The sequence below is a fragment of the Trichoderma evansii genome (genome assembly GCF_050947405.1).
Source record: "Trichoderma evansii strain SZMC 28006 chromosome Unknown GGI43scaffold_11, whole genome shotgun sequence".
NCBI lineage: Eukaryota > Fungi > Ascomycota > Sordariomycetes > Hypocreales > Hypocreaceae > Trichoderma > Trichoderma evansii.
The window spans coordinates 722,811-749,208 of NW_028145195.1; the positions used below are offsets into that span (position 1 = coordinate 722,811).

Genomic DNA, 26,398 nt, shown 5'->3' on the forward strand with positions numbered 1-26,398 from the left:
TAAACACCAAAAGTGGCCATCACGGGCTCGTTTCTTATCGTCTCAATCGTCTTCTTTTTGATCCAGAAGATCTTCCTATTTCACATTCGCCGTTAAAAGTAGCTGAAAATTTCAAGACATGTTTTTTTTCTACTCCAACGGTAGGCTCTGCCGGCTCTGCCCCTCCCTGCTCCAAGTCACTTCTAAAAGGAGACACCTGCAGGTACGCTTGTATCAGCCGCGGTGGCCAGGGCCAATAGACAGCCATACAGGCGGTCCAAGCCGTGATCCAAGGTGCAAATTGCATGCATGCTAGCAGGAAAAAAAAAAGAAAAGAAGCAAAACAGCGACCAGCATGCCATACGGTCTCCTGGCAATCTGGGCGAGCTCGAAACGACTCAGCAGCCCCTCCTCTTCGTTATGCAGCTCAGCTGTCGGAGCTCGGAGCTTTCTGGCTGGGGCTTCGAGTTCAGCTCTGCCTAGCCTCTTCTCTTGGATATTCCCTTTGCGGCGAGATGCCCCCCATGATGGTCCCCGTGGTGTTTTGGAAATCTCTCGTAATCGCCTCCTCCCTCTCTCTCTATCTCTTTCTCTCTTAGGATGCTCTCGCCGGCTTCCCCAATTTGCCACTCGTCTCAGCCTCTTCTCGCACTCCCATCCACGCGCTCGGATTTATGCCGAAATGAAATTTATACATAAATAGATAAACAAATCATCCGCTTGTAGCAGTATCCTCCCAATGCTTCGGATAGGCTGTCCTGTTCCCCTAGCGTAGATCATCTGCACATAGCCGTGGCTAAGTCGTATCCGCGACTCACACCTCCTCGAAATGCGCTCCCATGCCATGCTCAACGTGTGCTTGTACGTTATGCTCGTAAAAGTCGTGTATATTCGTCGTCGTCATTGTCGTCATTGCTTGGCGTAGCTGTCAACCCCTGGTCGTTGCAACTTCCACCGTCCAATACCATGGCCCCGATCCTCAGAGATGGACTTTGGCAAACAGATCGTCGTACAACTTTCCTACCCATCCTTCGGACGGTCCAGCTCGCGCAACTACCCCTAGCCCTCCCGCCGCCCACAATGCAGCCGCTGCCACTACTGCAGCCTGAATCGCCAACCAACGCCGCCTGCGCTGTCGTTTAGTCTTCTTATCGACTGTGACTGCCTGGCTCCCCCACCAGCCATTTGTCGAGGGCGCAATTCCGAACCACTTGGCCAGTCCCCAAACCATATGGCTGCATCCGATTCCAATCAGACCCTTGTAGGCAAAGTCCGCAATCATAGGGTGTCTGGCGAAGCCGTGGGAGACATAGGCGAGTCCGATATTGGAGCTATCTCCCTCCATGACCAGGGGCAGAATTCTGTTCATAAAGACATGGGCACCATAGAAGGCTGTGTAGACGTAGCCAGACCAAGAGATCCAGCTCACCTGCGGCCATAGTCGAACCGAAGAGCGAGATGAAGCCGTCGAGTCGTTTGTTCGTGAACTTATCAACGGAAACATGCCTGGTGTCGATGATCCATATCTCCGTATGTTTTCCGATCTTCTCAGCAGACGCAGAGCAATTCCCGAGCCGATGTGCATCAAAACCGGTAAGCCAACCAGCAACGGTTCCGTGATAGACGTCTGATAGAGCTCCCGGCCCATGAGTAGGTAGGTTTCCGAGCCAGGCACGCTTCGTGTAATCGCCGGAAGAAGAGACACATTGGCCAGGTGCATAGTGGTGAACATGGACACAGCATAGCTGGAATACTTTTGCATCCGAGTGACTATTGATAATGCATCAGAGGCAGGTTAGCATAAGAATACACATACACACCCATACGCCACCACCCAAACCAGGATACAATACATGAAACCAGCCAAGTGAAACCAATAGAAGGTGCAAAAAGCAAAGCAAAAGCGGAACGCAAAAGAAGCCAATCAGGGGTCATTGAGGGCAAAACGAACGGTAGTAGATGGCGCCGTGGCCGCTGCCACTCAGCCCCGGGGCCATGGTCGAGCCAGACTTGATGCTGCCCACACTTCGATCAATGGAGGCGCCATCCGAAGTCAGGGACTCCATTGGGTTCTGCTTTTCAGTCGGCGTATCCCCATCCGAGTCCATGGGCGCAGGATCGAGCTGGAGCAGCGAAATGTACGTTGAGGTCGAATCCCTCCGATCTCGCCGAGAGCGCAGGCTCTCAGCATCCCAATCGCTCTCCATGGCAATTGGCAATGGTTTTGGTGGTTTTCAGGCTTCCCTTGGTTTTCCTCCTTGTCTGATTTTGAAATTCCCTCTTTCGATTTTAGACTGTGAAAAGATTCCGAGTTAGAGACGAAAATGTCCGAGTAAGACTTGCATTATCAGCATGAACAACAGGCCATTACTACCTTATGCTGGAAAAAAAAAATTAAGGTACCAATTCAAAAGACGGGGACCAATAGCGAAGACTGGAATATTACCATGGAGGGGTGAATCTATGCCTATTGGGGAAATGGGCAGGTTTCTGGAGCCGTCCGCTAAACTAACCTAATGAGAAAATCAAATACAATACAGATTTATGCAAGAAGACAGAGCAGAAGCTGGATGAATATTTTTAATTATTTGTAATTGGGCTTTTTGCCTTTTTCTTTTTATTCTGGATTGCCTATTCAAGACATTAATTTCAAATTGAGCTTGATTTTCTCTGATTGGGGCGCTCGTACTCTCGTTCGGTGATGACATCTCAGCTACATGGATTCTAGTTGGCTGTCTCAAGCATCGTCGTTCGAGACACTGCTCTATCTGCCCACGTTAGAATATCCTACCCTATTAGTTCTAGCATGTTATTCGATGCTATTCAATGCAGTATAGCTTCAGTCATTCGCTACATCATCCTAGGCATCCAGCTAATCAAAGCAGTTCTGATCCTACTAAGGCATGTATGAACACGTCGTTAAACAACTTACAGCTCGCAAATGCGAGTATATGGAGTCTTCCCATGCAAGCCACGCCTGCACCTCACGCTATATCCTATTATCTTCCTCTCCCTTGCATGTCACCGGCATAGCGAAATGAGCTGTCTAATTTACTGCGTCCATCCACATTATCAATCATCAAAGCCACTCTCCAAGCACAGCTGAAGCCCGTAGTGTTACCTCTTCTGCCACTAGCAGTGTTTAGTAGCTCGGCGGTAGCGCTACAGGGAGCCTCCCGCTGAAGCTGACCGCTAATAACGTGCGCTATCAAGACAGAAGCACTCGCCTTTGTACCCGTCTGCTACCCCGCACTCTTATGCTTCTAGAGGGACCTAATCAGTATCGGCCAAGTACAGGGTACTAAAGGCTCGTCTTCCAGGCACAAGAGCATCCACTAGAGCTTCCACGGAGCTCTAGGCTCCGAATTTCCGGCAGCTTCTTGATCTCCAATCGTTATCGCGATCGTCACCAAAAAGTTGCGGATCACCAACTTCAAGGCAGCGCATTCGCAAAAGCGGCGTCTTGCCCGATCAATATACGACTCTCACTCTCTTGTTCTTTACAAATTCAAATATACAGCATCCAAAATGCCTCCTGTGCGTACAATTTCTTCCCCTTGCCAGCCTGGCATCGCCAAAACTAACGCGTCTCTCTCCAGAGACACCAAACCCTGCCTCCAGCGCAGACTAGCTCTGCCAAAGAGGCCCAGAAATCCTTCTACTGCAACCTCTGCTCCAAGGGCTACTCCCGCATGAACGACTATGAAGCCCATCTCAGCAGCTACGATCACAGCCACAAGCAGCGCCTCAAGGACATGAAGGCCATGGTGCGCGATCCCAACGCCGGCGCCAAGGCGAGAAAGGCAGAGGCCAAAGCAGACGGCATAGTCAGCATCAAGCTTAACGACCAAGATGCACCCTCGTCGAGCGGTGGCGCTGCCGGCGGTGGAGGCGGTGGAGGCTTCAAAAAGGGCGGCTTCAAAAAGACTGGCTTCAAGAGCGCTTTTGCTCCCGCAGAGCCCGCGGCATCAGCCGATGCACCACAAACGGCATCGACATATTCACCCCATAAACCGGCAGACCAACACCCTGGAGAACTGATGGAAACAGAAGAGACGACTTCAACTCTACCACTGGCTTATAAGAGCTCGCTAGTTGAGAGTGATACAGAAGACGAAGGATACGAGCTGTACGACCCGAGATTTCCCACTGATTGACTTGATCAATACCAAAAGTTTGATGCTGAATCAATAAGCGGATGCAATTTTCTATTATTGGGTATTTTAAATACTACAAAGATGATGCTACCTGAAAATGCCGTCTCTTTCAAACCCTCCCGATACCAGGACCCCTACATCTCATCAGGGTGCATCCACTTATGAGAGTCTATCTGAGAGAGGTCCTCTTCCAAAAGGCCAATCATGTTACGACTGCCGAAAAACCAATCTGCAAGCTGCGACACTTGGCCGCTGCCTTGAACCGGTGCGCCAGCATCGTTGGTACTGGCATTGGCCATGACCTGATCCTCGTTGGGAATGAAGCCCAGCTGGCTCAAGTACATGTCAAATTCGTCTCCGATGGGGATGGAGTTTTCGTCTTGCTGCTGCTGAGTCTTGGCTTCCACATACAACTTGGCAATGTCAAGCATGACTTTACAAAGTAGGTAGAGCTTGTCGATGGGCTCTGAAAGCCCCTTTGCCACTTCGAGTGAATCGACAAAATCCTGAAGAACTTTAAGATCTGCATATGAAGATGTTTCGATAACATAGCAGAATAAAACGAAGAATGGGGCAAACGGTGTTAATAGGAGGTTCCTATGAATATCACGATATAATATCAGCATACAGCAACGAAAGAATGCATGTAACCTTTTGGGCCAGGAAGTTTGTTCCATGGAGATTTGTTCTTACCAGTGGATATACAGGGATCGCATATACGAGCTAATATCCATGAATACAACGCATTCTTGATGTGTCTTCATGGCAGTGCGTGCTGCATCCAGACACTCGTCACAAAATCGAGTAATGGAGCCTTCCGGGGCCGGTATGACTCGATAAATAAGCGTCTTGGTGACATAGAATTGAACCTCATCGCCCTTGAGAAAGACATCCACAACTTCAGATGTTCCTATCGACTTGAGCAGCGTTAATACATTTTTGCGCGTCTCGTCTGTCTCAATCTCCAGCTTGCTGCATTCGGCAGCCAAGGCTCGGGCTCGTTGGACCAAATCAGCCTGAGGGCTTGCTAGGGCAACTGGACTATATCTATACGAGCACCATTAGCACTTGTATGCATAAATAAAAACTAGGAAAAGGGGATGAAAAGCACTCACAGCTGTTCGTAAATCCGGCTCTGTAAACTACTTATTTTGACCCATAATGTCGGGAACGTAGTTGAGGTTGCTTGATCGAAGCCATTAATTTCAAACTCGCGTGGGATATCAATATCACACTCGGCTATCACCGACGCTCGTCCAAGCCTTAGGCCCAATCCTTTGTCCAGAGTATAAACATGCCAGAAGACAATCTTCTTTTGCCGCGCAACCAGAGGGGGGTCGTTCCTGAGAGATTCCAATCGGTGATAGCCGCCTGCTTGGCATAGCCAGGCTGCCATTGTGATGAGATGCCAGGCTACCGAGGGTCTGGAGACGTCGATTGCATAGAGGCACTATATAAGATATACCCATTAATTAGTGACCATATAATTCTATAGACTGGAGATGGCAAGCGTAGAAGGTAGAGGTGGTAGAGGAAGTAGAGGAAGCACAGAAACTCACCCCAAGAAGCAATGCCTGCACATTCTCAATCTTTGGCGACAAGAAAAGAGGAAAGTTGGCCAGTGTCGTCTCCAGATTCGCCTTGCAGATGGCAACATATTTGCTGTACTCTTCACGCACTGCCTCCTCTTTGGTCAACGAAGCCTGCTCTACAAAGAGGTTATACAGCATGGCATTGACCACAGCAAAAGTGGCGTCTGAGAAGTCTTCGGTAGGGAAATAGACTGTGCTGCAGAGGTCTGAAAAGTCCTTGATGCCAACGAGAGTGCAGAGGATGGTGAAGAAGGTAGGAGGTGCGGCTAGTCACATGGTCAAGTCAGATATTCACGAGCTTCATTTTCCATTTATTGAAAGACGAGGAGGTTCAAACTTACTCTTGACATATTTCAGAAGAGAAACCACAGTTCCCACCGGCGGCATCGCCAGCTTGCTCACGCCCCCTGGAGGAACAGGCTGTTGCAAAGGAAAGCGAGGCCCATGGCTTATAGAACGCTTCTTTTGCATATCGACTAGCTGGCTCAGATTGGCTAGGGCAGTTTCCATCTTAGGATTCAGAGCTCGTAGAGGCGCTCGCTTTACAGCACGCTCGAGGAACTCGCTCGCAAAGGTGGTGTGCACGGTCAACCCTGAGTCGCCGCCGAGGGCGGATTCTTCGCTGCCGCTGTCATAGTCGGCATTGGATGATGTGGTTGGGATGTTGAGGTCAGTTGTTGCCGGCGTATGTATTAGTTTGGAGGCATCTGTGCCTGTAGTAGAATTTGAAATGTTCTTTAGGAGAACTTCGATGTTGCCGAGGCGGGCTTCGATCTGGTCAATCTTCCTTTCACTTGGAAGGGGAACAAACTAGTCAGCAACATGATATGATATAACTAGAAGCATCATAGCGATAGATAGCAGTAGATAGTAGTAGGTGGTAATAGGTAGCAAACGTAGCAAACGTAGCAAACGTAGCAAACGTAGCAAACGTAGCAAACGTAGCAATAGATGCCAATAGACAGCAAGATGGGAATAGTTGTAAATAGGCATGATGGATAGACACACTATTGAGATGATATTAGGACTCGTTGTCGAGGTTCCTTTGGCCGTTGTCCAGCACCAGTGGAAGTGCAGGTACGCTTTGCTGTTCTGCAATTGGAACATGGCCAGTCCTTGTCACAGCGAATCTTTTGACCCATTTAAGAAGCAAAAATCAGCTTAATTCCCCAAAGTAGAAGAAGAAGAACAGGTAGTTGATTCATCACACTCACTCACCTTTCGTAGACGGCACTGATCACACTGAGGCGCAGTCATCAGCAATAAAGTCATGTTAAATCAATCAACCAATTCCCACTATAAGCGGCCTCACCACCCTCGTGAGACACCCATCGCAGTGATACATGCGATGCAAGCAAGATCCACAGCCCGTGGAAGGTATAATAATCATTGGCATGCACTTACAGCTCTGCGAGCGGATGGATCATCGGCGGCCGCGGACGGCGCGAGGTTCTGCATCGTTGGATATTGGCTGGGATATTGACTTCTAAGCTAATGCCGACGGCGAAAAGGTACGTTGGCGGTGGTGAAACATATATTGCGATAACGGTGCTCTTATTTGGGATGAATTGAAATGTTTGGCGTTTTGTTTTATCCCCTTTTCTTTGATTGATTCGATCCGCCGTTTTTCATGAAGGAAGAGAAGGTGAGCATGTCGTTCCCTATAGCATCCTTTACCAGGTATATTAGGGCCTGTACGGAGTATGTTAGTGGCATTGGCTGGACACAGCTAATTCCGCAGCAGTTTCATCCGCTTAAAAAAATGTTTTAATGAGAAGAAAAGAATTTGAATTTTGACTACTATTTCCTTTCAATACTAATTGACTTTAGGGATCAAATTTGTTGAGCTAAATTCGTTGGACAGTGAGTCGCTGCTGTTACAAAGAATGATTCATCCAAAGTACTGCTAATACTGCTGCCTCATAGGCATCATAGAAGCGCCATGTACCTTTGCATACTTGATACGAGGCGAAATACTTGCGGAGTTATCGCACATCCGCGGAGTCCGATTTTCTCAGTGGCTGAGGCGAGTTACGTACGAGCTGAGGACGCTGAATCTTGTTTAAATACGTATTTCAAGAGGAAAAATGCCGTTGCTAATCAAATCAAGGCTAATAGTTATTTACACATCACATTTTGTGTGTGTAAATGGCCATTGATTTGAAGAATGCGCTGTCTACACGGCTAACGCGGCATAAGGTTTGACTTGGCATAGATGCAGATATACCGTTGCTTCATTGGTAGATCCAACGCTATGAGTTTTGAAAGAAATAGAAGTCAAACTGAAAAGCTTGACGATAAGCTGTGACAGAGAGACGATGAACTGCGGCGTACAACACATGCATGGGTGATAAAGAGAGCATATAATAACAACGTCCTTTTAATAGCAGATTGCCAACATAACAGACCAGGTAATCAAGATCTTATAGATTCATTTTTAAAAGAATAAATTAAAAAAAGTGTAGCAGAGTCTACCTCATGCTATAGCCATTAATTACATATGTAATACATAAAAATGTTTTGTTTGCCATCCCTTTTATTGCGCGCGCATTGCCATCATGCATTCCAAGTAAAAAAATCATTGTTTGCTTTCGACGCCGCTTATAGTCTTTTGTATAACACGCATCTTTCCCTTCCCTTTCCCATTTCATTTGGGGGGGATTTCAGTTTCCACTCATTACTCCGTATCAATTCAAAGGTATCAAAAATACAACATCCATGTGCTTTCCTTTCTTAGGGCAGAATGTTTTGGGTTTGCTTAAATTTAAGCACTGGGCTTGCGGCCAACCATGAGGTACATGGGTGTGAAGAGCTTCTCGCGACCACCAGCGACCAGGCAGTCGGCCGCAAGAGCCAAGCTGTCGGCGGTCTTCTTGGTACCAGCAGGTGCCAGTCCAAGCGTCTCCAGCATACCAGCGAGGTTGTGAGCGATAGCACGTCCCCACTTGGTCATGCGGACAATGGTGAAGACGTCACCAACGGTCTGGATGTACTTGAGCTCACCAGACAGAGGCCAGTACCAGGGAGAGTGGTCCTCTCGGTCAGCGAGATCCTCATGTCTCAGGAGCTCGAAACCAGCGGCGTGCATGGCGTCCAGGGCCTCGGAGACCTTGCACATGTTGGAGATACCGTCACCCTGCTCGATTCCGAGACGAATCTCACGGTGGTGCAGGTTGTTGTTGTCGTACTGGTCGGTCATCAACCACTCGTAAACACCAAAGACACCACCGGGCTTGAGAACGCGGAAGATCTGGCTGTAGATGCCCTCCAGGGTGGGGGCGTGGACGGTAGCCTCAATGGCGTAGACGGCATCGAAGGTGTTTTCAGGGAAGGACATTTGCTGTAGCACATGTGCGTTAGTAATGTGTACGGATTTTGTTTGAAATTTGGCAGTCTTGTCATACCATAAAGTCGCCCTTGACAAAGGCCAATTGTTTGGAGAGACCCTCCTTCTCGGCGTAGTGGGTTGCTCGGTCGATCTGGTAGTCGTTGTTGTTCAAACCGGTGACGTGGCATCCGGTGAATTTTGCAATCTCACGGGCAGGGCCACCAACACCGCAGCCAACATCGAGGACCTTCATGCCCTCCTGGATGCCAATGCAGTGGGCCAGGTAGTGCTCGTGACGGGCAATGGCCTGGTAGAAGGACTCGCGGGCGGAAAAGCGGCAGAAGTGGAAGGACTGGCCCCAGCCGTACTCGTAGAGATCGGTAGCCAGGTTGTAGTAGTGCCTCGTCAGAGTAGCATACTCGGCTGTTCGTGCCTGTTTGCCTCTTTGTTAATGTCTCGATTCATTCCTCTGGCTTCGATTCTCTTCTCGTGTCTTTCTTTGGGCTGAGGGCTGGAAATTACTCACGGCACGCTCCTCGGCAGTCTCGTTCTCGGCGGGCTTGTTGTCCCAGTGCTTGAAATACTCGTCCACAGCGGCCTTCTTGGCATCAGAGCCCTTGGAGAACATGGCAGCAATGCCTCCCTTGGCCTTGGCCGAGTTGCCGTGCAGGGCCTTGTTGAAGGCGGCATCTCGGGCCTTGTCCTCCTTCTCGAGAGTAACAGCCATGTTGAATTGGAAAATTAATTAAAAGATTAATTTAGGAAAAAATCTCTCTATTACGAGTCGTAATGGTAAAAAAGGTGATTAAAGAGGGAAGAGGAAGGTATTAGAAGAGAAGGGAGAATCAAGGACAGAACAAAAGACACGCAGAGCGAATCAATGGCGGAAAGGGACGGTGATGGGGCCCCAAGGAATTGGGCGGAGCTGTTGACCTTTTATGCGCTGTCCTGTGGTATCGCAACAATTTCACAGGCTCCCTGCGTCCGCCGCCTTTTTTTTACCCCTGACGAGCTGCGAAGAAAAAAAGCCAATCTCCAATTTCTGGGCTTGTGAATATCGCACTAGAGGAGGAATTTGGCGATCTGGTTGGCTGGATCGAGGAGAGAGGGCCTGGGGTTGGCCCGGATAGGCCCGGATAGGCAAGCGGTGAAGAGGCCCCGCGATGTGCGAATACGAACGCGAACTCGCTTGTGCGTTTAGCGGTGTCTGCGAAGGAAGTTATCTATGGAGCAGCGGCGAGGAATACGCGTATTGGACACTGGCGCAGCTGTTTGGTTGCACTTTGTACGGAGCAATTCGCATGGCCGAGTGCGATTAATCAGACTAGCACCAATGTCGCAATGCAATGTTCCTTCCGAGGTTTGTAATTAGAAATGGGCAGTTAGAGGCAGAGCTGAGCCTGAGCCTGAGCTCGTGTTTAGCATCTCCAGCAGCCCTCCAGGGTCCAGTCCAGCTAGTTGGTGATAGTACGAGCGAGCAGAAGCTACTACAGTACCCTATTGCAGAAGCCTATTGCAGAAGCCTATGGCAGAACCTACTGCCTGTTAGAGAATAGATTGCAGCTTCTTAAGCCTATTAGAGAAAAGTATGACATGTTTCTAGAAGCCCAATTTCAAGCCTAACAAATGGTGCCTGAGTCCGCCATATTACTGCATCACGATGTACTTTGTACTAACCTAGAATTGCCTCGAAGCCACTTTTTCTTCTGCTCTTTTCGGCCGCTTTGCAATCCACTTTCTCATCTTATCGATAAGCGATAAGATTCCACATCATGATTATGTAACCGCGCTGAGTGGCGGCAGGTCTCCACCAAGATTTCTCTGCATGCCGCGATCTTGGATTTGTTTGTATCTTATCCTTTCCATACAGTGAAATAGCATCACTCGCCAATTCATCACAGCCACAGCGTCGCCTCACAGCACTGTGCCCGCCATGCCTCCCCAGATCAAGCAGGACCTGAACCGGTCAGGATGGGAGACGACAGACTTTCCCTCTGTCTGCGAAAACTGCCTGCCCGAGAACCCGATGGTCAAGATGCTCAAGGAAGACTATGGAGCTGAATGCAAATTGGTATGTCCATCTATTCTCTTCTCTCTCTGCCCTTTTATTCCTATTCACTCGTTTATAGAAACACGATCATATGCTAACATAATCTCATCAGTGCACGCGACCATTCACCGTCTTCAGCTGGGCTGCCGAGCGCGCGCAGGGCCGCAAGAGGCGAACCAACGTCTGCCTGACGTGCGCGCGACTCAAGAACTGCTGCCAGAGCTGCATGCTGGATCTCAGCTTCGGCCTGCCCATTACCGTCCGCGATGCCGCGCTCAAGATGATTGCACCCGGCCCTCAGTCCGAAATCAACCGAGAATACTTTGCGCAAAACAACGAGAAGCTGATTGAGGACGGCAAAGCTGGAACCGAAGAGTACGAAAAGACAGACGAAAAGGCTCGCGAGCTTCTGCGCCGACTGGCTGCTAGTAAGCCATACTTTCGCAAGGGACGAACCGTGGACGAGTCCGAACTTGCTGCCGCGAGAACTACTGGCGGTAACGCTGCGGTGGGAGCTGGTGTTGGAGGCGCTGGCCCGATTCGAACTCGGGATTCACGGGCTGCTGCAGCTGCTGGCGCTGGTCCGCGATCGGGTGGAAGAGGAAAAGGCCGCCCTGCATTCCCCAGCGCAGCCCAACTTCCACCAAGCCCCAAGGACTGGCTACCCCCGGATGATCCCAACATCATGTCTCTTTTCGTTACAGGTGTAGAGGACGACCTGCCCGAGTACAAGCTCCGCGAATTCTTCAAAGTCCACGGCAAGATCAAGAGCTTGGTTTGCTCGCACATGTCCCACTGTGCATTCATCAACTACGAAACGAGAGACGGTGCCGAAAAGGCCGCGGCCGCGTGTCAGGGCAGAGCAGTGATTGCCGGGTGCCCCCTGAGAATTCGCTGGGGACAGCCAAAGGCGATTGGAACAATGGATAGGGAGCAGCGTTACCAGATGCTGCAAGACGCTCGTATCAGACGAAACAACTCACAGCAACAACAGGCCATTGAAGGACAGCATTCAGGCGCATCGAGCGCGAAAGCTATTGCGGCAGCACCTCCTGGAGCGGAAGAGACACCTGCTTATGCCAGTTTGGCTGGAGAGTAGACCGACGTTCTATTCATGCATCTTTTCATCATATTTCGGCGTTTGGGTGTGTTTAGGGAAACTACAGCGGGGAAATGCAACAGTTTTATATTCTGCTCTAGATGCTTGAGGAACCAAAGAAACAAACAAGGTAGAAATGTCGATATATTGCGTTGGCTGATATTGGATTGGATTGGAGGGTATCATAACGAGTTTCTATAATCTTACATATTTCTTCCTCTCTTTCTTTTTTTTATACAATGATAATACACACGAGGCTTGCTTAATCATTTGCAGCCACAGCCACCACCGCTCTGTTTACCGCTGCCTGCCGTTAATACACTGTCGTTATCGCCTCGCTCGGTGTGTTCGTGTATTCTGAGCTCTGTTGGCAGGCAATTGATTAGTATTGAATATAGTGTTTCGAGTGTATAATCTTTTTTCTTGTAGAGTCTCACTGAAAGTATGTTCGTCGCCCTTGCTCTCAATCTTTTGTCCCTGCACCACGTTTTCGCGCAGGATCGTGGCCACGTCCTCGGCATGTCGGATTGCGGCCGGGATGCCGGCAGAGTCTAGACTGCGGTTCTCGAGAAAGGTCTGTCGGATCTGGTTCTGAGCGGCTGAGAGGACATGGACGTCGCCTGGATTTAAAAACATTCGATCAGTATCAATCCTCGGAATTGAGAATTTTAAAGAGTGCTCGGCTTACCTTGGAAGGCGATGCGCGCAGAGCGCAGGAGGTGTCTATAAGCAGCCAATGACATGGTTTCTTTGTATAATGTATATAGATTTTATAAAGAAGCAAACGAAATATAAAAACTCCAATAGTATAATGCAGTATTATTAAGACTGATGGAGACAATCTTGGATTTCTTTGCTTCCAATGGCTTCCGGCTTCAGCGAATCACGGAGCCCCGGTTCTGCCGTCTTCCGCCAATCCATCCCACTAACGCCTGAAGCGACCCCTGTCTTGAAAAATCAGACCCCACCATTGAATTTTTTGGCGGGCGAAAAAAAAGAAAAAACTGGAGATAGATTGGCTTCACCTCTTTCTCTCTCTCTCTCTTCTCTTGACATACAAACCACGAAAACACCAAAAAAATGGCCTCCATCTCGCAGGTTGTCACCCTCCCGCTGCTGGCCCTCCCCGAGGGCTGGAGTGCCGAAAAGGACTTCAAGGCCGTCGGCAAGCTCTCTGGTGCTGTCCAGCGCAGCATCGAGCCTGTCGGCCCTCACTTCCTGGCCCACGCCCGCCGAGCTCGTCACAAGCGCACCTTTTCCGAGGACGACCGCATCCAGGCCCAGGAGAGCGCCAAGAAGGTCGAGGACAACGACGATGGCGAGGAGAGCGAGGCTGAGGACCCCATGCTGCTGCAGCTGCAGGCCAAGGACTGGAAGGTATGAGACATTCAAAGATGTCAGGCTGCCATTGAGACGGTCAAGATGCTAACAAGATGCCCAATCATCAGACCCAAGACCACTACAAGGTTCTCGGTCTGTCCAAGTACCGCTACAAGGCCACCGAAGACCAGATCAAAAAGGCCCACCGCAAGAAGGTCCTCAAGCACCACCCCGATAAGAAGGCCGCCCAGGGCCGCACCGAGGACGACCAGTTCTTCAAGTGCATCCAGAAGGCCACCGACATCCTCCTCGACCCCACCAGACGCCGCCAGTTCGATTCCGTCGACGAGGAGGCCGACGTCGAGCCCCCCTCCAAGAAGCAGCTGCAAAAGGCCGACTTCTACAAGCTGTGGAGCAAGGTCTTCAAGTCCGAGGCCCGTTTCTCCAAGACTCACCCCGTCCCTACTTTTGGCGACGCCAACGCCACCAAGGAGCAGGTCGAGGATTTCTACAACTTCTGGTACAACTTTGACAGCTGGAGGAGCTTCGAGTACCTCGACGAGGACGTTCCCGATGATGGTGAGAGCCGTGACCACAAGCGTCACGTCGAGCGCAAGAACCAGAACTCCCGCAAGAAGAAGAAGGCCGAGGACAATGCTCGTCTGCGTAAGTTGCTAGACGACGCTTCCGCCGGTGACGAGCGTATCAAGCGCTTCCGACAGGAGGCCAACGCCGCCAAGAACAAGAAGAAGTTTGAAAAGGAGGCCGCCGAGAAGAAGGCTGCCGAGGAGGCTGCTGCCAAGAAGGCCGCTGAGGAGAAGGCCAAGGCCGATGCTGAGGCTACTGCCAAGGCTGACCGTGAAGCCGGCAAGAAGGCCAAGGAGGCTGCCAAGAACGCCCTCAAGAAGAACAAGCGTGTGCTCAAGGGCTCTGTCAAGGACGCCAACTACTTTGCCTCTGGCGATGCCTCTGCTGCTCAGATCGACGCCGTTCTGGGTGACGTTGAGCTGGTCCAGGGCAAGATTGAGGCTGAGGAGATTGCCGCTCTTGCTGGCAAGCTCAACGGCCTGACCGTGGCTGATGAGATTAAGGGAGTCTGGAGCGCTGAGGTGAAGAGACTGGTTGATGCCGGTAAGCTGAAGGAGGGTGATGCCAAGAACCTGGCGTAAAAAGTGTTTGGGTTAGGTGTTAGATAAAAGAGAATTGATGGTATAGACGGGTTCATGATGGATGAATAGACATGAGTTTCTGACGGGCCATTTACTTTTACTCCAAAGTGTCATTAACGTGATTCAAAGTGATTAATGAGATATAAAAGCTACTAACAATGTCGATTCCCCAGCGTTGATATAATTCTATAGCTGATATAATTCCGTTCTAATATTATCCTTGATAAGAAATTATATCTCCGTAGCATCTAATATCTCAGTAGCGCCTTATCAGCAGGGGTCTACCATCTTGTTAATTTGCCATTGTGCCTCAAACCCAACATGATTTGTAAATCCAAGTCTCTATTTTAACTCACAACAAGACAATCATCCGCATCATCATCTCAACTGACGTTATATCTGCCTGACTGACCTTATCATCATCTTTGCGCCTTATCCGACCACCAGCGCCATAATCGGTCCGGCCCCCAAATCTCCGGCAGCGGCGCCCTTAGTCAGCCGCATTTTCCCTCAACTAACCCAATTTTAGCCCCTCCCCAACAGAAGCAGAGAAGCAAGGCCTAAAAGATGCCCCTGTTTGGAGGGGCTCCCAGCGCTGTAAAGAGGCCCTGGACCACTAGCTGCGAGCTTTGCACCAGCGAAAAAAAAAAGTTGGTTGCTCCAATTGGCTGGGCAGCATAGCTTGGGAATTTTTTTCCCGGCGCCGGAAATTCCCTCTGAGAAAGATATTCCAACGCCAAAAAACAACCTAAACACCTTTTATCCACCAACCCTCTCCCTCCTCCTTTTGTTTTTCTGCTTGATTCTCCAGCGAGCAGCAAAAGACGGCCAGCTTGTGATAGAGCCCGTCGACAAGCAGAGAAGAAAAAAAAGAAGAAATACCTCGAGTTTATTTCTTCCAGAGCAACCTCCCGCCATGTCCCGATTCCTCCGACCCGCAGCCCGCCTGGCTGCCTCAACACGAGCTGCCGCCATCACCAAGACGGCCTCGCCTTCCTTCACACAGGCCATTGCCCGTCCCGTCTACTTTGGCGGCTCATCCCAGAACCGATCCTACGCCGAGGGCGCGGGCGTCAAGGAGTACACCGTGCGAGATGCCCTGAACGAGGCGCTGGCCGAGGAGCTCGAGAGCAACCCCAAGGTCTTCATCCTGGGCGAGGAGGTTGCGCAGTACAACGGCGCGTACAAGGTCACCAAGGGCCTGCTGGACCGATTTGGCGAGAAGCGAGTTATTGATACGCCCATTACCGAGATGGGTTTCACCGGTCTGGCTACCGGTGCTGCGCTGAGTGGACTGCACCCCGTCGTAAGTCTTGATATCATCTTGATATTGGCATATATATCGCTATATATGCGTATATATCTATATATAAACCTCAGCTAACATGCCTCTCCTCCCAGTGCGAGTTCATGACCTTCAACTTCGCCATGCAGGCCATTGACCACGTCATCAACTCCGCCGCAAAGACCCTCTACATGTCCGGTGGTATCCAGCCCTGCAACATCACCTTCCGTGGCCCCAACGGTTTCGCCGCCGGTGTTGCCGCCCAGCACTCCCAGGACTTCACTGCCTGGTACGGCAGCATTCCCGGCCTCAAGGTCGTCTCCCCCTGGAGCGCCGAGGACGCAAAGGGCCTGCTCAAGGCCGCCATCCGCGACCCCAACCCCGTCGTCGTGCTCGAGAACGAGCTCATGTACGGCCAGAGCTTCCCCATGTCCGAGGCCGCCCAGAAGGACGACTTCGTCCTGCCTTTCGGCAAGGCCAAGATTGAGCGCTCCGGCAAGGACATTACCATTGTGTCCCTGTCCCGCTGCGTCGGCCAGTCCCTGACCGCCGCCGACCTCCTGCAGAAGCAGTACGGTGTCGACGCCGAGGTCATCAACCTGCGATCCATCAAGCCCCTGGATCTTGACTCCATTGTCCAGTCCATCAAGAAGACTCACCGTCTGCTCGTCGTCGAGTCTGGCTACCCTGCTTTTGGTGTCAGCGCTGAGATCCTGGCTCTGGCCATGGAGTACGCTTTCGACTACCTTGACGGCCCTGCTCAGCGTGTTACCGGTGCTGAGGTCCCTACTCCTTACGCCCAGGGCCTCGAGGAGATGTCCTTCCCTACCGAGCAGCTGATTGCCGACTTTGCCGCCAAGATGCTGCGAGTGTAAATACCTTGAACGATTTTGGAGAGAGAAAGAAAAGGGGAACAATAAAGAAAAAAGGGCGATAATGTAGCTCTTTTTTCCTAAATATCTACGGATATAAAATGAATTTATACTAAGAAGAAGAAAGAGAGAAAGAAGGAAAGAGGATCATCCAGGCAGGCGAATGTAATATCTCAAATACGGGAAGTAGAAATTTCACTTTTTGAAAAAGGGGAGAGCCTTCAGGAGGGGACTGAAACAAACGCAATTAGGGTAGTTGACAAAAAACTTCGATAGACGGGCGGGAGAGGCGGGGGGAAATCATAATGGACCTGTACTTGTAATTACCTATGCGCTTCTTTCATGGATAAACTCCCTTTTATTTGCCATTACCATGTTTTAACCTAAAGCTACCTCTGGTTCTTGCGAATTAAGCCAAACTTGGACTTGAAGATTTCTTTTCAGGCTTTTAAAGGAGAGATTAAGTGATGACATCTCTTAAATGCCTCTTGGAGGCTAAATAAAGATCGTGAAATGATACGCGTATAGACACCCAAGACTAGCCTCATATCTTGGTTCTGAAGTCTCTGATTTTCTATCCCCGCCAGATAAACAGCAAGCAGCCATCTAGAAATCGTTTTGTTTTCCATCATCATCAAAATAAACCCAATACCAAGCATATCGCCATCTTAAAACCCCAGTTCCCAAAACAAGAGCAAAGTATTTCCTATCCACCCCCCTATTCATCCATCATTCCATCTATCCCATTCAGCAATTTCACATGTATAAACTAGCCACTGCTGTAATGTCCCTCTTAATCATCTCCTGCGCCGTCTGCATCTTCTGGTACAGCTCCGGATCACCAATGATTCTCGCCGCATTCTTCACCTCTCGGCACGTCTCGTCTAGTCTCGTAATCGTCCGCACAATCGTGCCCTCCAGCACGTCCGTCAGCGCCGTGATATTCTTGAAGCTCATTCCCCTAGCCCACTCGTACACCACTTCCATCAAGCCAAAGCGAGGGCGTGAGGTAAAGTCGTTGGAGTCTTCGCTTGACTGAATCACCTGCAGGCGCGTCTGCACGTCGTTGACCTTTTCAGATATGGCGATGATGGTGTCTCGTCCGCGCTCGAGGTTACCCGTCAGGGTGGGTTCTATGTCAGTCTTTTCCTGGAAGACAAAGGAAGAGAGCAGGGCTGCAATCTCGGCAGGCTCAAAGTCGGCGAGGACATTGTCAAGAATGAGCTCCGTGAGGACGAGCTCATCACCCGAGTGGACTTCACAGGCAACCTTGCCCTTGAGCTGAATGCGGGTTGCGTCGTCAATAAAGTCAAGCTCTTTGAGGACTTGGACGCGCTGCTCGTAATCGGGCAGCAGTTGAAGGTTCTGGTCGGAAAGGGACTGCTTTAGCTGGGCAATGTGCTCCTTGATGAGCCACTCGTCATGACACATGGCAAACTATGATTGATAATTGTCAGTAAACCATTTAAGAACATATTCAAAGTAAAAAAGGAGAAGAATAGGGCCATCAAAACTTACGTGCTTCAAAAACGACGGGCACTTCACCGCCGCAGAATTTGCCATCGTCTTGGACAACTGCACCCTCTTCTCCATCATCTCCTGTAGCTGCAAGCTCTTCACCTTGCCCATATCCATCTCGTCCCACCGATCGTCCCAGTTCGCGCAAATCTCCTGAATCTTGTCCCGCGCGTCCTCGGCGCCGCTGCCGCCCTTGAATATCTCGGGCAAGACTCCCTTTAGCACCCACCGCGTGAGGCACTCGACGTCGCTCAGGGGGACAAACATGTTCTTAGTAGTCAGTCGCTTTTTACCCTGGGGTAGTTTGGGGAGGTATTTGCGGAAGCCTGGGATAAAGGGCAGTTGATCTGTTGCGTCGCGGCGCTCTCTCAGGGGCTTGATGGCGCAGACGTGGAGGATGGGGTCGTCAAAAGTGCCCTTAGGACTCATGCCCTCGGCAAGAAGAATACCAGCGGTGCGGATTCCCTCCCAGTTGAAGACGATGAGCCTCTGTGGCGTAAACATTCTTCTTCCGATTGAAATCCGCAACAGGTTCTTGTACAGCTCCGTCGTCAGCCTCTTATAGTCCTGGGCAGCCTGGTGGCACTCGTCCACGACGCTATCGCAAATGGTGCAAGACTCTCTCTTGACTTTAGCAAGATCAGCCTGAGCCAGCTTGACGTCTTTCTCGTGCTCTGGAAGAAGTTGCTGAGTCGCATGCTCTGAGAAACTTCGTTTAATCATCTCCTCAATCTTGAGCGCCTCTACTCTTAGCAAGTTGAGAATCATGTTGTAGGTTAGTCTGAACTGGGACCTGAGCTTGGAAGGCTCTCCCAGAATCATGTTGCGCAGCTCAGCAACGGGAGGAGCATCATCTCCGCCAGGTGGCACAATGATGACCGAGCCGACCTTATCAAGACCACGACGACCAGCTCGACCGGCCATCTGCGTGTATTCACCAGGCAGAAGATTGCGGAACGAGTGGCCATCATGCTTTCGGTATCCGGAAAACACCACAGTTCTGGTAGGCAGGTTGAGGCCCATGGCAAAAGTCTCAGTAGCAAACAAGACCTTGACGAGGGTCCTGGCGAATAGAATCTCCACCAGCTCCTTAACAATGGGCAGCAGGCCACCGTGATGTACTGCAATACCCCTGCTAAGAAGTTCACGCAGTCTGATAATCTGGGGAAGGACTCGATCCTCGGGCTTCAGACGAGCAATTGACTTTTCAATCACCATGTGGATGGCGCTCTTTTCAGTAGCCGTGCAGAAATCCTGGTTGCTCAGAGCATCCGCATTCTCCTCACATCGTTTCTTTGAAAAGACAAAGATGCAGGCTGGCAAGAGGGTCTGCTTCTTTAGGAACTGAACCAGGTGAACCCATATGTTCTTGTCTTGAGCAGCACTTGACCGTCCACCAGGGTTTCCAGAACGGCCCATGTGTCCAGGGTTGTGGCTGGCACGAGGTGGTCCTCCTCGTCCTCTTTGCTGACCACCACCACCACGGCCTCCTCGTTGCGGCGGGCCGCCTCTCTGGTTGCCACCTCTCCCACCTCGTTGATTGCCTTGAGAGCCTCCCCTAATGGCGAGCGTATTGCCGGCCGCTGGTGCTTTATCCTTACTCTGCGTAGCCTTGTGTGCGTCCTTCCAGCCGTTTTCGAGGAATCTCTTTTCTGAATCCACAATCTTGTGGATATCCTTACCAGCCCAAAGATAGTGTTCCAGTGGTACAGGTCTCTTGGCTGTAGAAATAACGTAAATATCCCTCTGCTTGGTTCTACCAACCCAAGAGGCAAACTCGTGTGTGTTGGGCACGGTAGCTGATAGCAAAATAAGCGAAATGTGCTCTGGAAGCATAATAATGACCTCTTCCCACACGACACCACGTTCATAGTCGTTTACGTAGTGGACCTCGTCAAAGATGACAAACTCGACGTCACGAATCAAGTCTGCTCCACGGTACAGCATACTTCGCAGAATCTCCGTCGTCATGATGAGACAACTAGCTTCGGGGTTGATCTGCACATCGCCCGTCAAAATGCCGACCTCGTCGAATTCCTGTCTGAAGTCGCGGAACTTTTGGTTACTGAGAGCCTTGATGGGCGATGTGTAGATGGCCTTGGTCATGTGCTTGGCCGCCAGAGCAATGGCATACTCGGCGACGACGGTCTTTCCGGCAGACGTATGGGCCGCAACAAAGACCGAGTCGCCGTTTTCGAGATGGTACACAGCTTCTTTTTGGAATGTATCCAGCTCAAAGGGCCATTCTCGAGCCATGTCGGGAACGAGTTCTCTAAAGTTGGGCATGTCGTGTTTGATATCGACCATGTGTGCCCATTCTCGACCGGCTCTTTTAGCACTTGAGGCTGCGAGAGTACCATGTGGCTCAAGAGATGGAAACTCCACGGGTAGCAAGTCATCGATATCATCTCCGTCTTCCTCTTCATCCTCTGGTGATTCACCAGAAGCACCATTGGGAGACGATGAATCCTCGTCCTCTGCGTTGAAATCTCCTGCCTCTTCTGGATCCTCTTCGAGCTCCTGCTTGATTGCTTCAGCAGCGTCTGTGTCCTTGTCTGCCTTTTTGATGCTGAAATCGATACCACGATCCATTCCAGGGGCAGTTTGCAGCAATCCTCCCTCAGTCGCAAGCTGAATCACCCTCTCCAGCTTGTTCCCACCAGAAGCGGCATCGACAGCAGCAGTTCCTCCGTGAATCTGATCCTCCAGAGCTGCCGTGGCCTCGATTCCCTCCAATCCACCAGGAGCAAAGGGGAAGAATCCAGCAGCACCTCTGACGAAATCCGCCCTGTTGGCTGGTTTTCGAAGAAGACTAGTCGAATTCTTTGCAGTAGCACCGCTCATGGGAACCGTCACATTCTTGTATCCCGTAACGCGGCCTTCCAGTCCGTGCCGCAAAAACCTCGTCAGAGTTCGAGTCTGTGGCGGTGCAATCTTGAACAGAGACGTATAATCCGTCTCAAAGTCCCATCTCTGCTGAAGATGATCTAGCCATTCGGTAGAGAACTGGGGAGAGGGCATCAGCAGCTCATCTTCCAGGCGTCTCTTAAGCTCTTCGGGGTCTTGAAGACGCCGCTTCTTGGAGCTGGAGCTGGGGACGAAGTCTTCTGCATCTTGAGAGATGAGAAGGGCGTCGATGCCAGCCATGGCTTTTTAGCTGAAATTGTGATCAATCTGTCTAGATGAGCAATGGCAAGCAATTGTTTTGTTTACAAGCAACTTGTGGTGATGAAGTGAAGGGCTAACATGAGGCCGTCTTTGGGTTCAAGGTTGGAGCTGCCTTGGCCCCGCTAAGACGGAAATGCGGGTCTGGGCACATGCATCTACTCGTGGATTTCTACGTTTTGGCACTTCAAGTGACACATGCCATCTATTAAAAGAGCAAGAGAAATTCAAAAATTACTGATAAATGGTAGAGAAAAGTCCCATTGTAAAATATATATAGATATATATACTTGTATGCGTTTGTAGTAAATATATGTATAGAAACTCCACCCGGACCGTATGCATCAGGGAATTGCAGCAGCAGGAGACATGAAGCTGCAGCTCTAATAATAGTAGCGATTCAACAAGTTCTTGATCCAGTCAGTCATTATCAATCAAAAACCCAGCCCTTGCGCATTTGCCCTCTCAGAAACGCCGAAAAAAAGAAAGCCCTCGTTTCCCAGCAACGGAAAAGAAAAGAAAATTGAGCCCGGCAAATCAAATCAGATGACTCCCTGTTGATTCATACACATGAGTATCAAGCCACGGCGTAACGTAGCAGGTACAAAGAATCAAAAGAAAAAAAGTCCGCTATGTAATCCCCCTCTCTCAAATCTAAGCCCGCAGAGCCCTCAGTCTCTGCTGCAACTTATCTTCCTCCTCGGCAGTTGGCTCCGCAGTCTGGGGCTCGGCCGTCGCAGGAGTGGCCTGGTTGAGCTCGAAACTAAGTTCCAGACCAGCATCGTCGGCGAGTTTGCCGAGCAGTTCGTGGACAGCGTCCTCGCCGACTTGGACAGAGGTGGACTGCGTGATGGCGTCCTGGTAGATGCCGTTGGTCATGGCGTATTCTTCGTTTTGCTGCTTGAACTGTTCCAGGGTAACGAGCGTCTATTGAAGATGGCAGTTAGTTTCAAATGGTCACGATATGTGTGCGAGATATAGAGACAAAACATACCTTTTCGGGATTCGTATTCTTCTGCGCCAGGTTCATCGTCCGCGACGACGAGGCCATCATGTGCGTCATGCGGTTCATCGCATTGTTGGCCTGGATCTGCGCCGCCGACAACTCCGCCATGTCGGCCATCTGGTCCATCTGCTGCGCCAGCGCCTGCTTGGACAGCAGCATCTTGGCCTTTTGGTACGCCTTTTGCGTCTCGCCCTTCTTCAGCAGTTCCTGGATCTGCTTTTTGAGGACGGGATCCTGCTTGGCGGCCTTTTGGGCCTCGCGCCGGGCCTGTTTCGCCTGGAAGCGAGCCTGGAACTCGACTTGCATGTCGCGGGCGAGCTGGCGGTTGGACATTTTGGGCGGATTCGATGTAGGAGGAGACTGAAGTCGAGGTGAGGATTTTTGTCGAGATGGAGATGGAGCGATTTGCTGAAAAGAAAGCGACGTCTAGGGAAAATTGGTTTCAAAAGGCAGACTTTCGGCGATGGGCTCTTGGACGAGTGGCGGATAAGGCGGGGTGACGCAACAGGAATCGGGCGAGAGCACAGCCACAAATCATCGCTCTGGCCGAAGAGAGGAAGGCTCACCAGCCACACTTTTATTCTATCCATGATCTCATTGTAAGTCGAGCAAAAGAAGAGTTTCTTGTTCCAATATTTCTTGTTCGTTCATGACTATTCGGCTGGAACATCAAATTATGAAATGCTCTCTTTCAAGGCCATTAGAAGAGCTTCACATCCCAAGATGAATGTCCAGACGTTTCCCCGGCCGCCACGGCTGGACAAGATTTCTCGGCATATCCGCATCACATACAAGGATGTCGAGATTGCGGATACCAGCGATGCGTATTGGGTGCTGGAAACGCATCATCCACCAAGTGCGTTTCTCTGGAGTGAATCGTTCATCTTGTAATTCAGACTCAAGGCACAACGAAGGGCTATGAAATAATTGAATTTTTGATAATGGCCATGGCATCAAGTGATGTTGCATCTTCTTGGGTCTACACGTATACAAGACACTCAGAAACTTGACTGATAAACACCAGCATACTATCTCCCTCCATCCAGCATCAAAGTCCCCCTCAAGTCTACATCCCGCTCCAGCTGGTGCGAGTGGAAAGGCGCCGCAATGTACTACAGCATCGCCCTCCCAGACGAAACCGTCTCCAACCGCATCTGGTCGTACGACAGCCCGTCAGCCGGCTTCGAGCCACTTCGCGGGTACCTGAGTTTCTACGCCGGCCCGTGGGACTGTTTCGTCGACGGCGAGCGGGTGGAGCCGCAGCCGGGAGATTTCTACGGCGGTTGGGTGACGTCTGAGATTGAGGGCATCGTGAAGGGCAAGACGGGCAACCTGGATCCCGTTGTGTGAGAGTTATGTGCGAATAGGCAGATGCGAAAGTTGCTATGACTCTGTTGTTGTTGTTTTAAAACTGTGTCCTGATTGATAATCAAGATGCTATAGAGTAATATCTGGCATGTAGGACTTGTCGAAATATTCGTGGCCGCGTGGCAGGTTCTAGGCAGACATTCAGTTAAATTACGGTACGTGGCCGCGATGAGGCTTAGGCTGCCAATATACTTCAAATAGCTAGCTGTATTCTGAAGCAAAGGGCAGTGCTGCGGGAAATTGTTTGTAGTGCTAAATGAAATTTCCAATGTCTCGATACGAGTTTCAGATCAAAATTGAGTTTTGTCGTGTGAGATGTAGGGTAGGTTTATCTCCAGATTGGCAGGGAATGCATCAACATTATTGGGTAGAATGAAAATGCTTGGCCAAGGTATGCCGCTGAATTAAGTTCTGATTAATATGTCAATCAAAACATTTTGGAGGATCGGCTGTTTTGGTTTGTGGTTCCTGATCTAGAAGCTATTCGATGTTGTGAGATCACATAGTGCTGCTTCAATTCAGCGCTTACAGCTGGGATTCACATTTTCGAGGATTCAATGCTCAATTCGTGCGTGCCGGGGTCACACCAATGACCCTGCGTCCTTCTCAAGCGGAAACTAGCTCCTGGTAGGCGATACGGAATCTTGTTGCCGATAATATGCATCTCTTTATTGGGCAATTCATGGATAGCTCTCCGCGGACACCCGAGCTGGATGCTTGTTTTTCCAGATAGCAATATACCACAAGCCATCATATTTACTAACGCACTCAAAAAAAGACATAATTTTTGACTCAAAATAGAGTTTGATCTACGCATTGATACTAGATAGTCAAGCATAGCTGCTTAATTGTTTGCTACGATGGTGATGAACATCTTATCACATCACAAGTACTATACGTTTCGAAACGTGCTACACAACCTCAACTGACTGGCTCCAGTATTCTCAGAAACTCTCATAGACGCTTCGAGTCAGTTTACTGCATTGAATCACATATCACTTGGCCGGAGATATCTCCACCAACTAGAATATGATGGAACTCTCTTTTCCTGCATGCATCTCTCTCTCCGTATATGTACGTGCAACAAGCGGTCTGCAAAACGACATGCACATACTCGGCCAGGGCATCCGCTTCCAGGATACCTTGCAGCATGGCATAAACTTTTTTTTTTGTTGGGCTCAATCGCCTCCCTGGGTTGGTTGTATGCAATTCCTTGGGATGCTTGCTTGCTTGTAAAGAAGTGGTGGTCCCCCTCCAGACGAGTTCGCTTGTCGCGCGCCAATGCTCCAATGCATTGAGCCCTTGACGTGGCAAGCTTTACATGGCTCGAGAGCTCCCCACAACCGCAAAAGCTTAGCTTTTGGAGACGCAACTTTTTGCATGTGAACTAGGGGCCTTGGAGGTTCGTAGCTGTACGGAGTAGCTGTATGGTCGATCAATGCTTCACCGACAAGAAATCGTTCAATATGCACATGCATGTACTCCGTAGACTGGACGTGGGAGCGCCCAACAAAGGCGTCTCATACGATATTGCCTTCATCACCTGAAGCCTTACCTGAGCTCCTCACGAAGATTCTCCGTGCTCCACCGCATGCACATGCGCCCAGGAAGCTTCGCAAGACGCGAGCCCCGCCATTGCTATGCTCGTGTGTGTATGTGCTCGTAGTCAGTGGGCGTCGTCTGTTCTCGAGAAGCGCGTTTCGCGTTACCCCGCGGGCGATCGAAAGTTTCGATGATGGCAGTGGCAAAGGTTGGGCTCCAAAGCGTTGAAAAGTTTGAACTACTGCTTCTCGTCTTCTCCCTGCTTAGACTGTCGCGTGATGTCTTCTGCGGTGTGTGGCATCGGGTTTGTTCTTGTAAATGATTTTCACATGCGAGTTATTGAGTGAGGGGCAGAACAATCTCAGAGAAAAAGATGGCTTCCCCGCATGCTCGCTCCAGTATCAAAGTACATGCTTGGAGATGGGCATTTTCGTACTCGTATAGGTACTGTTAGAACCAATGTTGCAATGGCAGAATAATGCAGGCAGCTTCCGCATGGTCCGATGGTTAGAGGCCCAGAGCTTGAGCTACCCACTTGGGCGCCACTGCAGGAGATGGAGCTGAGAGGAGAGTCTCCTCTGTGCATGCACGCTTGTCACGGGTGGTTGAAAGCAAACAGTGGTAGCAGCAACAATGGCAATATAGCAGCAACATCAATAATCTGAAATTGGCATGGCAGAGTACAGTAGATAAAATTCCCGGGTAAAGTGCCAGTCAAAACGTCAAAGCCGGCAGAATGGAACAATTCCTTGTCTTCTAGGGTTACATGGCCGCCCTCTTTAAACGTCCAAGAGCCGGAACATAAACAGGCACAAGGCGTAGCGGGAAAAAGGGCAACGAAAATCTGGGGTCTCGCCAGAAAGAGGGGGAAAGGCAGATCGGCCTAATCAAGGGGAAAATTGGGAGAAGAGAGGGAGGGAGGGTCTCTAGACCGTAACCGTTCCGGAA

General features: G+C 50.3%; 11 protein-coding genes across 11 annotated transcripts; 5 read left to right on the forward strand and 6 right to left on the reverse strand.

Moving 5' to 3' along the window:
- Positions 1-820: 820 nt before the first annotated feature.
- On the reverse strand, positions 821-2,643 carry GGI43DRAFT_58836 (MCP1 family protein). Its single transcript, XM_083210049.1, has 2 exons — positions 1,931-2,643; positions 821-1,749 (listed from the first exon to the last, which is right to left on the reverse strand). Exons 1-2 carry the CDS (start codon positions 2,184-2,186, stop codon positions 959-961), a joined length of 1,047 nt encoding a protein of 348 aa, XP_083060232.1. The 5' UTR covers positions 2,187-2,643; the 3' UTR covers positions 821-958.
- An 864-nt stretch (positions 2,644-3,507) lies between these two features.
- Positions 3,508-4,136, forward strand: GGI43DRAFT_384304 (C2H2-type zinc finger protein; the record flags this gene model as incomplete). The annotated part of the gene is made up of 2 exons (XM_083203501.1): positions 3,508-3,516; positions 3,579-4,136. The coding sequence occupies 2 exons, from the start codon at positions 3,508-3,510 to the stop codon at positions 4,134-4,136; spliced, it is 567 nt and encodes a 188-aa protein (XP_083060233.1).
- A 67-nt stretch (positions 4,137-4,203) lies between these two features.
- On the reverse strand, positions 4,204-7,641 carry GGI43DRAFT_58953 (Zn(II)2Cys6 transcription factor). Its single transcript, XM_083210051.1, has 8 exons — positions 7,133-7,641; positions 6,947-6,970; positions 6,737-6,858; positions 6,070-6,521; positions 5,696-5,994; positions 5,252-5,586; positions 4,830-5,183; positions 4,204-4,733 (listed from the first exon to the last, which is right to left on the reverse strand). Exons 1-8 carry the CDS (start codon positions 7,184-7,186, stop codon positions 4,271-4,273), a joined length of 2,103 nt encoding a protein of 700 aa, XP_083060234.1. The 5' UTR covers positions 7,187-7,641; the 3' UTR covers positions 4,204-4,270.
- A 629-nt stretch (positions 7,642-8,270) lies between these two features.
- Positions 8,271-10,144, reverse strand: GGI43DRAFT_58945 (sterol 24-C-methyltransferase). Its single transcript, XM_083210050.1, has 3 exons — positions 9,583-10,144; positions 9,133-9,489; positions 8,271-9,068 (listed from the first exon to the last, which is right to left on the reverse strand). Exons 1-3 carry the CDS (start codon positions 9,781-9,783, stop codon positions 8,493-8,495), a joined length of 1,134 nt encoding a protein of 377 aa, XP_083060235.1. The 5' UTR covers positions 9,784-10,144; the 3' UTR covers positions 8,271-8,492.
- A 690-nt stretch (positions 10,145-10,834) lies between these two features.
- Positions 10,835-12,369, forward strand: GGI43DRAFT_59051 (Pre-mRNA-splicing factor ECM2). The gene is made up of 2 exons (XM_083210053.1): positions 10,835-11,127; positions 11,219-12,369. Exons 1-2 carry the CDS (start codon positions 10,990-10,992, stop codon positions 12,203-12,205), a joined length of 1,125 nt encoding a protein of 374 aa, XP_083060236.1. The 5' UTR covers positions 10,835-10,989; the 3' UTR covers positions 12,206-12,369.
- Positions 12,339-13,293, reverse strand: GGI43DRAFT_59048 (LYR motif-containing protein). The gene is made up of 3 exons (XM_083210052.1): positions 12,894-13,293; positions 12,643-12,825; positions 12,339-12,569 (listed from the first exon to the last, which is right to left on the reverse strand). Exons 1-3 carry the CDS (start codon positions 12,946-12,948, stop codon positions 12,472-12,474), a joined length of 336 nt encoding a protein of 111 aa, XP_083060237.1. The 5' UTR covers positions 12,949-13,293; the 3' UTR covers positions 12,339-12,471.
- On the forward strand, positions 13,286-14,694 carry GGI43DRAFT_384309 (DnaJ domain-containing protein; the record flags this gene model as incomplete). The annotated part of the gene is made up of 2 exons (XM_083203502.1): positions 13,286-13,582; positions 13,654-14,694. The coding sequence occupies 2 exons, from the start codon at positions 13,286-13,288 to the stop codon at positions 14,692-14,694; spliced, it is 1,338 nt and encodes a 445-aa protein (XP_083060238.1).
- A 746-nt stretch (positions 14,695-15,440) lies between these two features.
- On the forward strand, positions 15,441-17,193 carry GGI43DRAFT_406438 (pyruvate dehydrogenase (acetyl-transferring) subunit E1 beta). The gene is made up of 2 exons (XM_083206142.1): positions 15,441-16,000; positions 16,096-17,193. The coding sequence occupies exons 1-2, from the start codon at positions 15,611-15,613 to the stop codon at positions 16,852-16,854; spliced, it is 1,149 nt and encodes a 382-aa protein (XP_083060239.1). The 5' UTR covers positions 15,441-15,610; the 3' UTR covers positions 16,855-17,193.
- On the reverse strand, positions 17,194-21,727 carry GGI43DRAFT_406439 (SKI complex RNA helicase subunit SKI2). Its single transcript, XM_083206143.1, has 2 exons — positions 18,370-21,727; positions 17,194-18,288 (listed from the first exon to the last, which is right to left on the reverse strand). The coding sequence occupies exons 1-2, from the start codon at positions 21,514-21,516 to the stop codon at positions 17,608-17,610; spliced, it is 3,828 nt and encodes a 1,275-aa protein (XP_083060240.1). The 5' UTR covers positions 21,517-21,727; the 3' UTR covers positions 17,194-17,607.
- A 54-nt stretch (positions 21,728-21,781) lies between these two features.
- On the reverse strand, positions 21,782-23,026 carry GGI43DRAFT_406440 (uncharacterized protein). Its single transcript, XM_083206144.1, has 2 exons — positions 22,529-23,026; positions 21,782-22,461 (listed from the first exon to the last, which is right to left on the reverse strand). The coding sequence occupies exons 1-2, from the start codon at positions 22,871-22,873 to the stop codon at positions 22,189-22,191; spliced, it is 618 nt and encodes a 205-aa protein (XP_083060241.1). The 5' UTR covers positions 22,874-23,026; the 3' UTR covers positions 21,782-22,188.
- Positions 23,027-24,608, forward strand: GGI43DRAFT_406441 (DUF427 domain-containing protein). The gene is made up of 2 exons (XM_083206145.1): positions 23,027-23,396; positions 23,565-24,608. Exons 1-2 carry the CDS (start codon positions 23,222-23,224, stop codon positions 23,888-23,890), a joined length of 501 nt encoding a protein of 166 aa, XP_083060242.1. The 5' UTR covers positions 23,027-23,221; the 3' UTR covers positions 23,891-24,608.
- Positions 24,609-26,398: the final 1,790 nt, after the last annotated feature.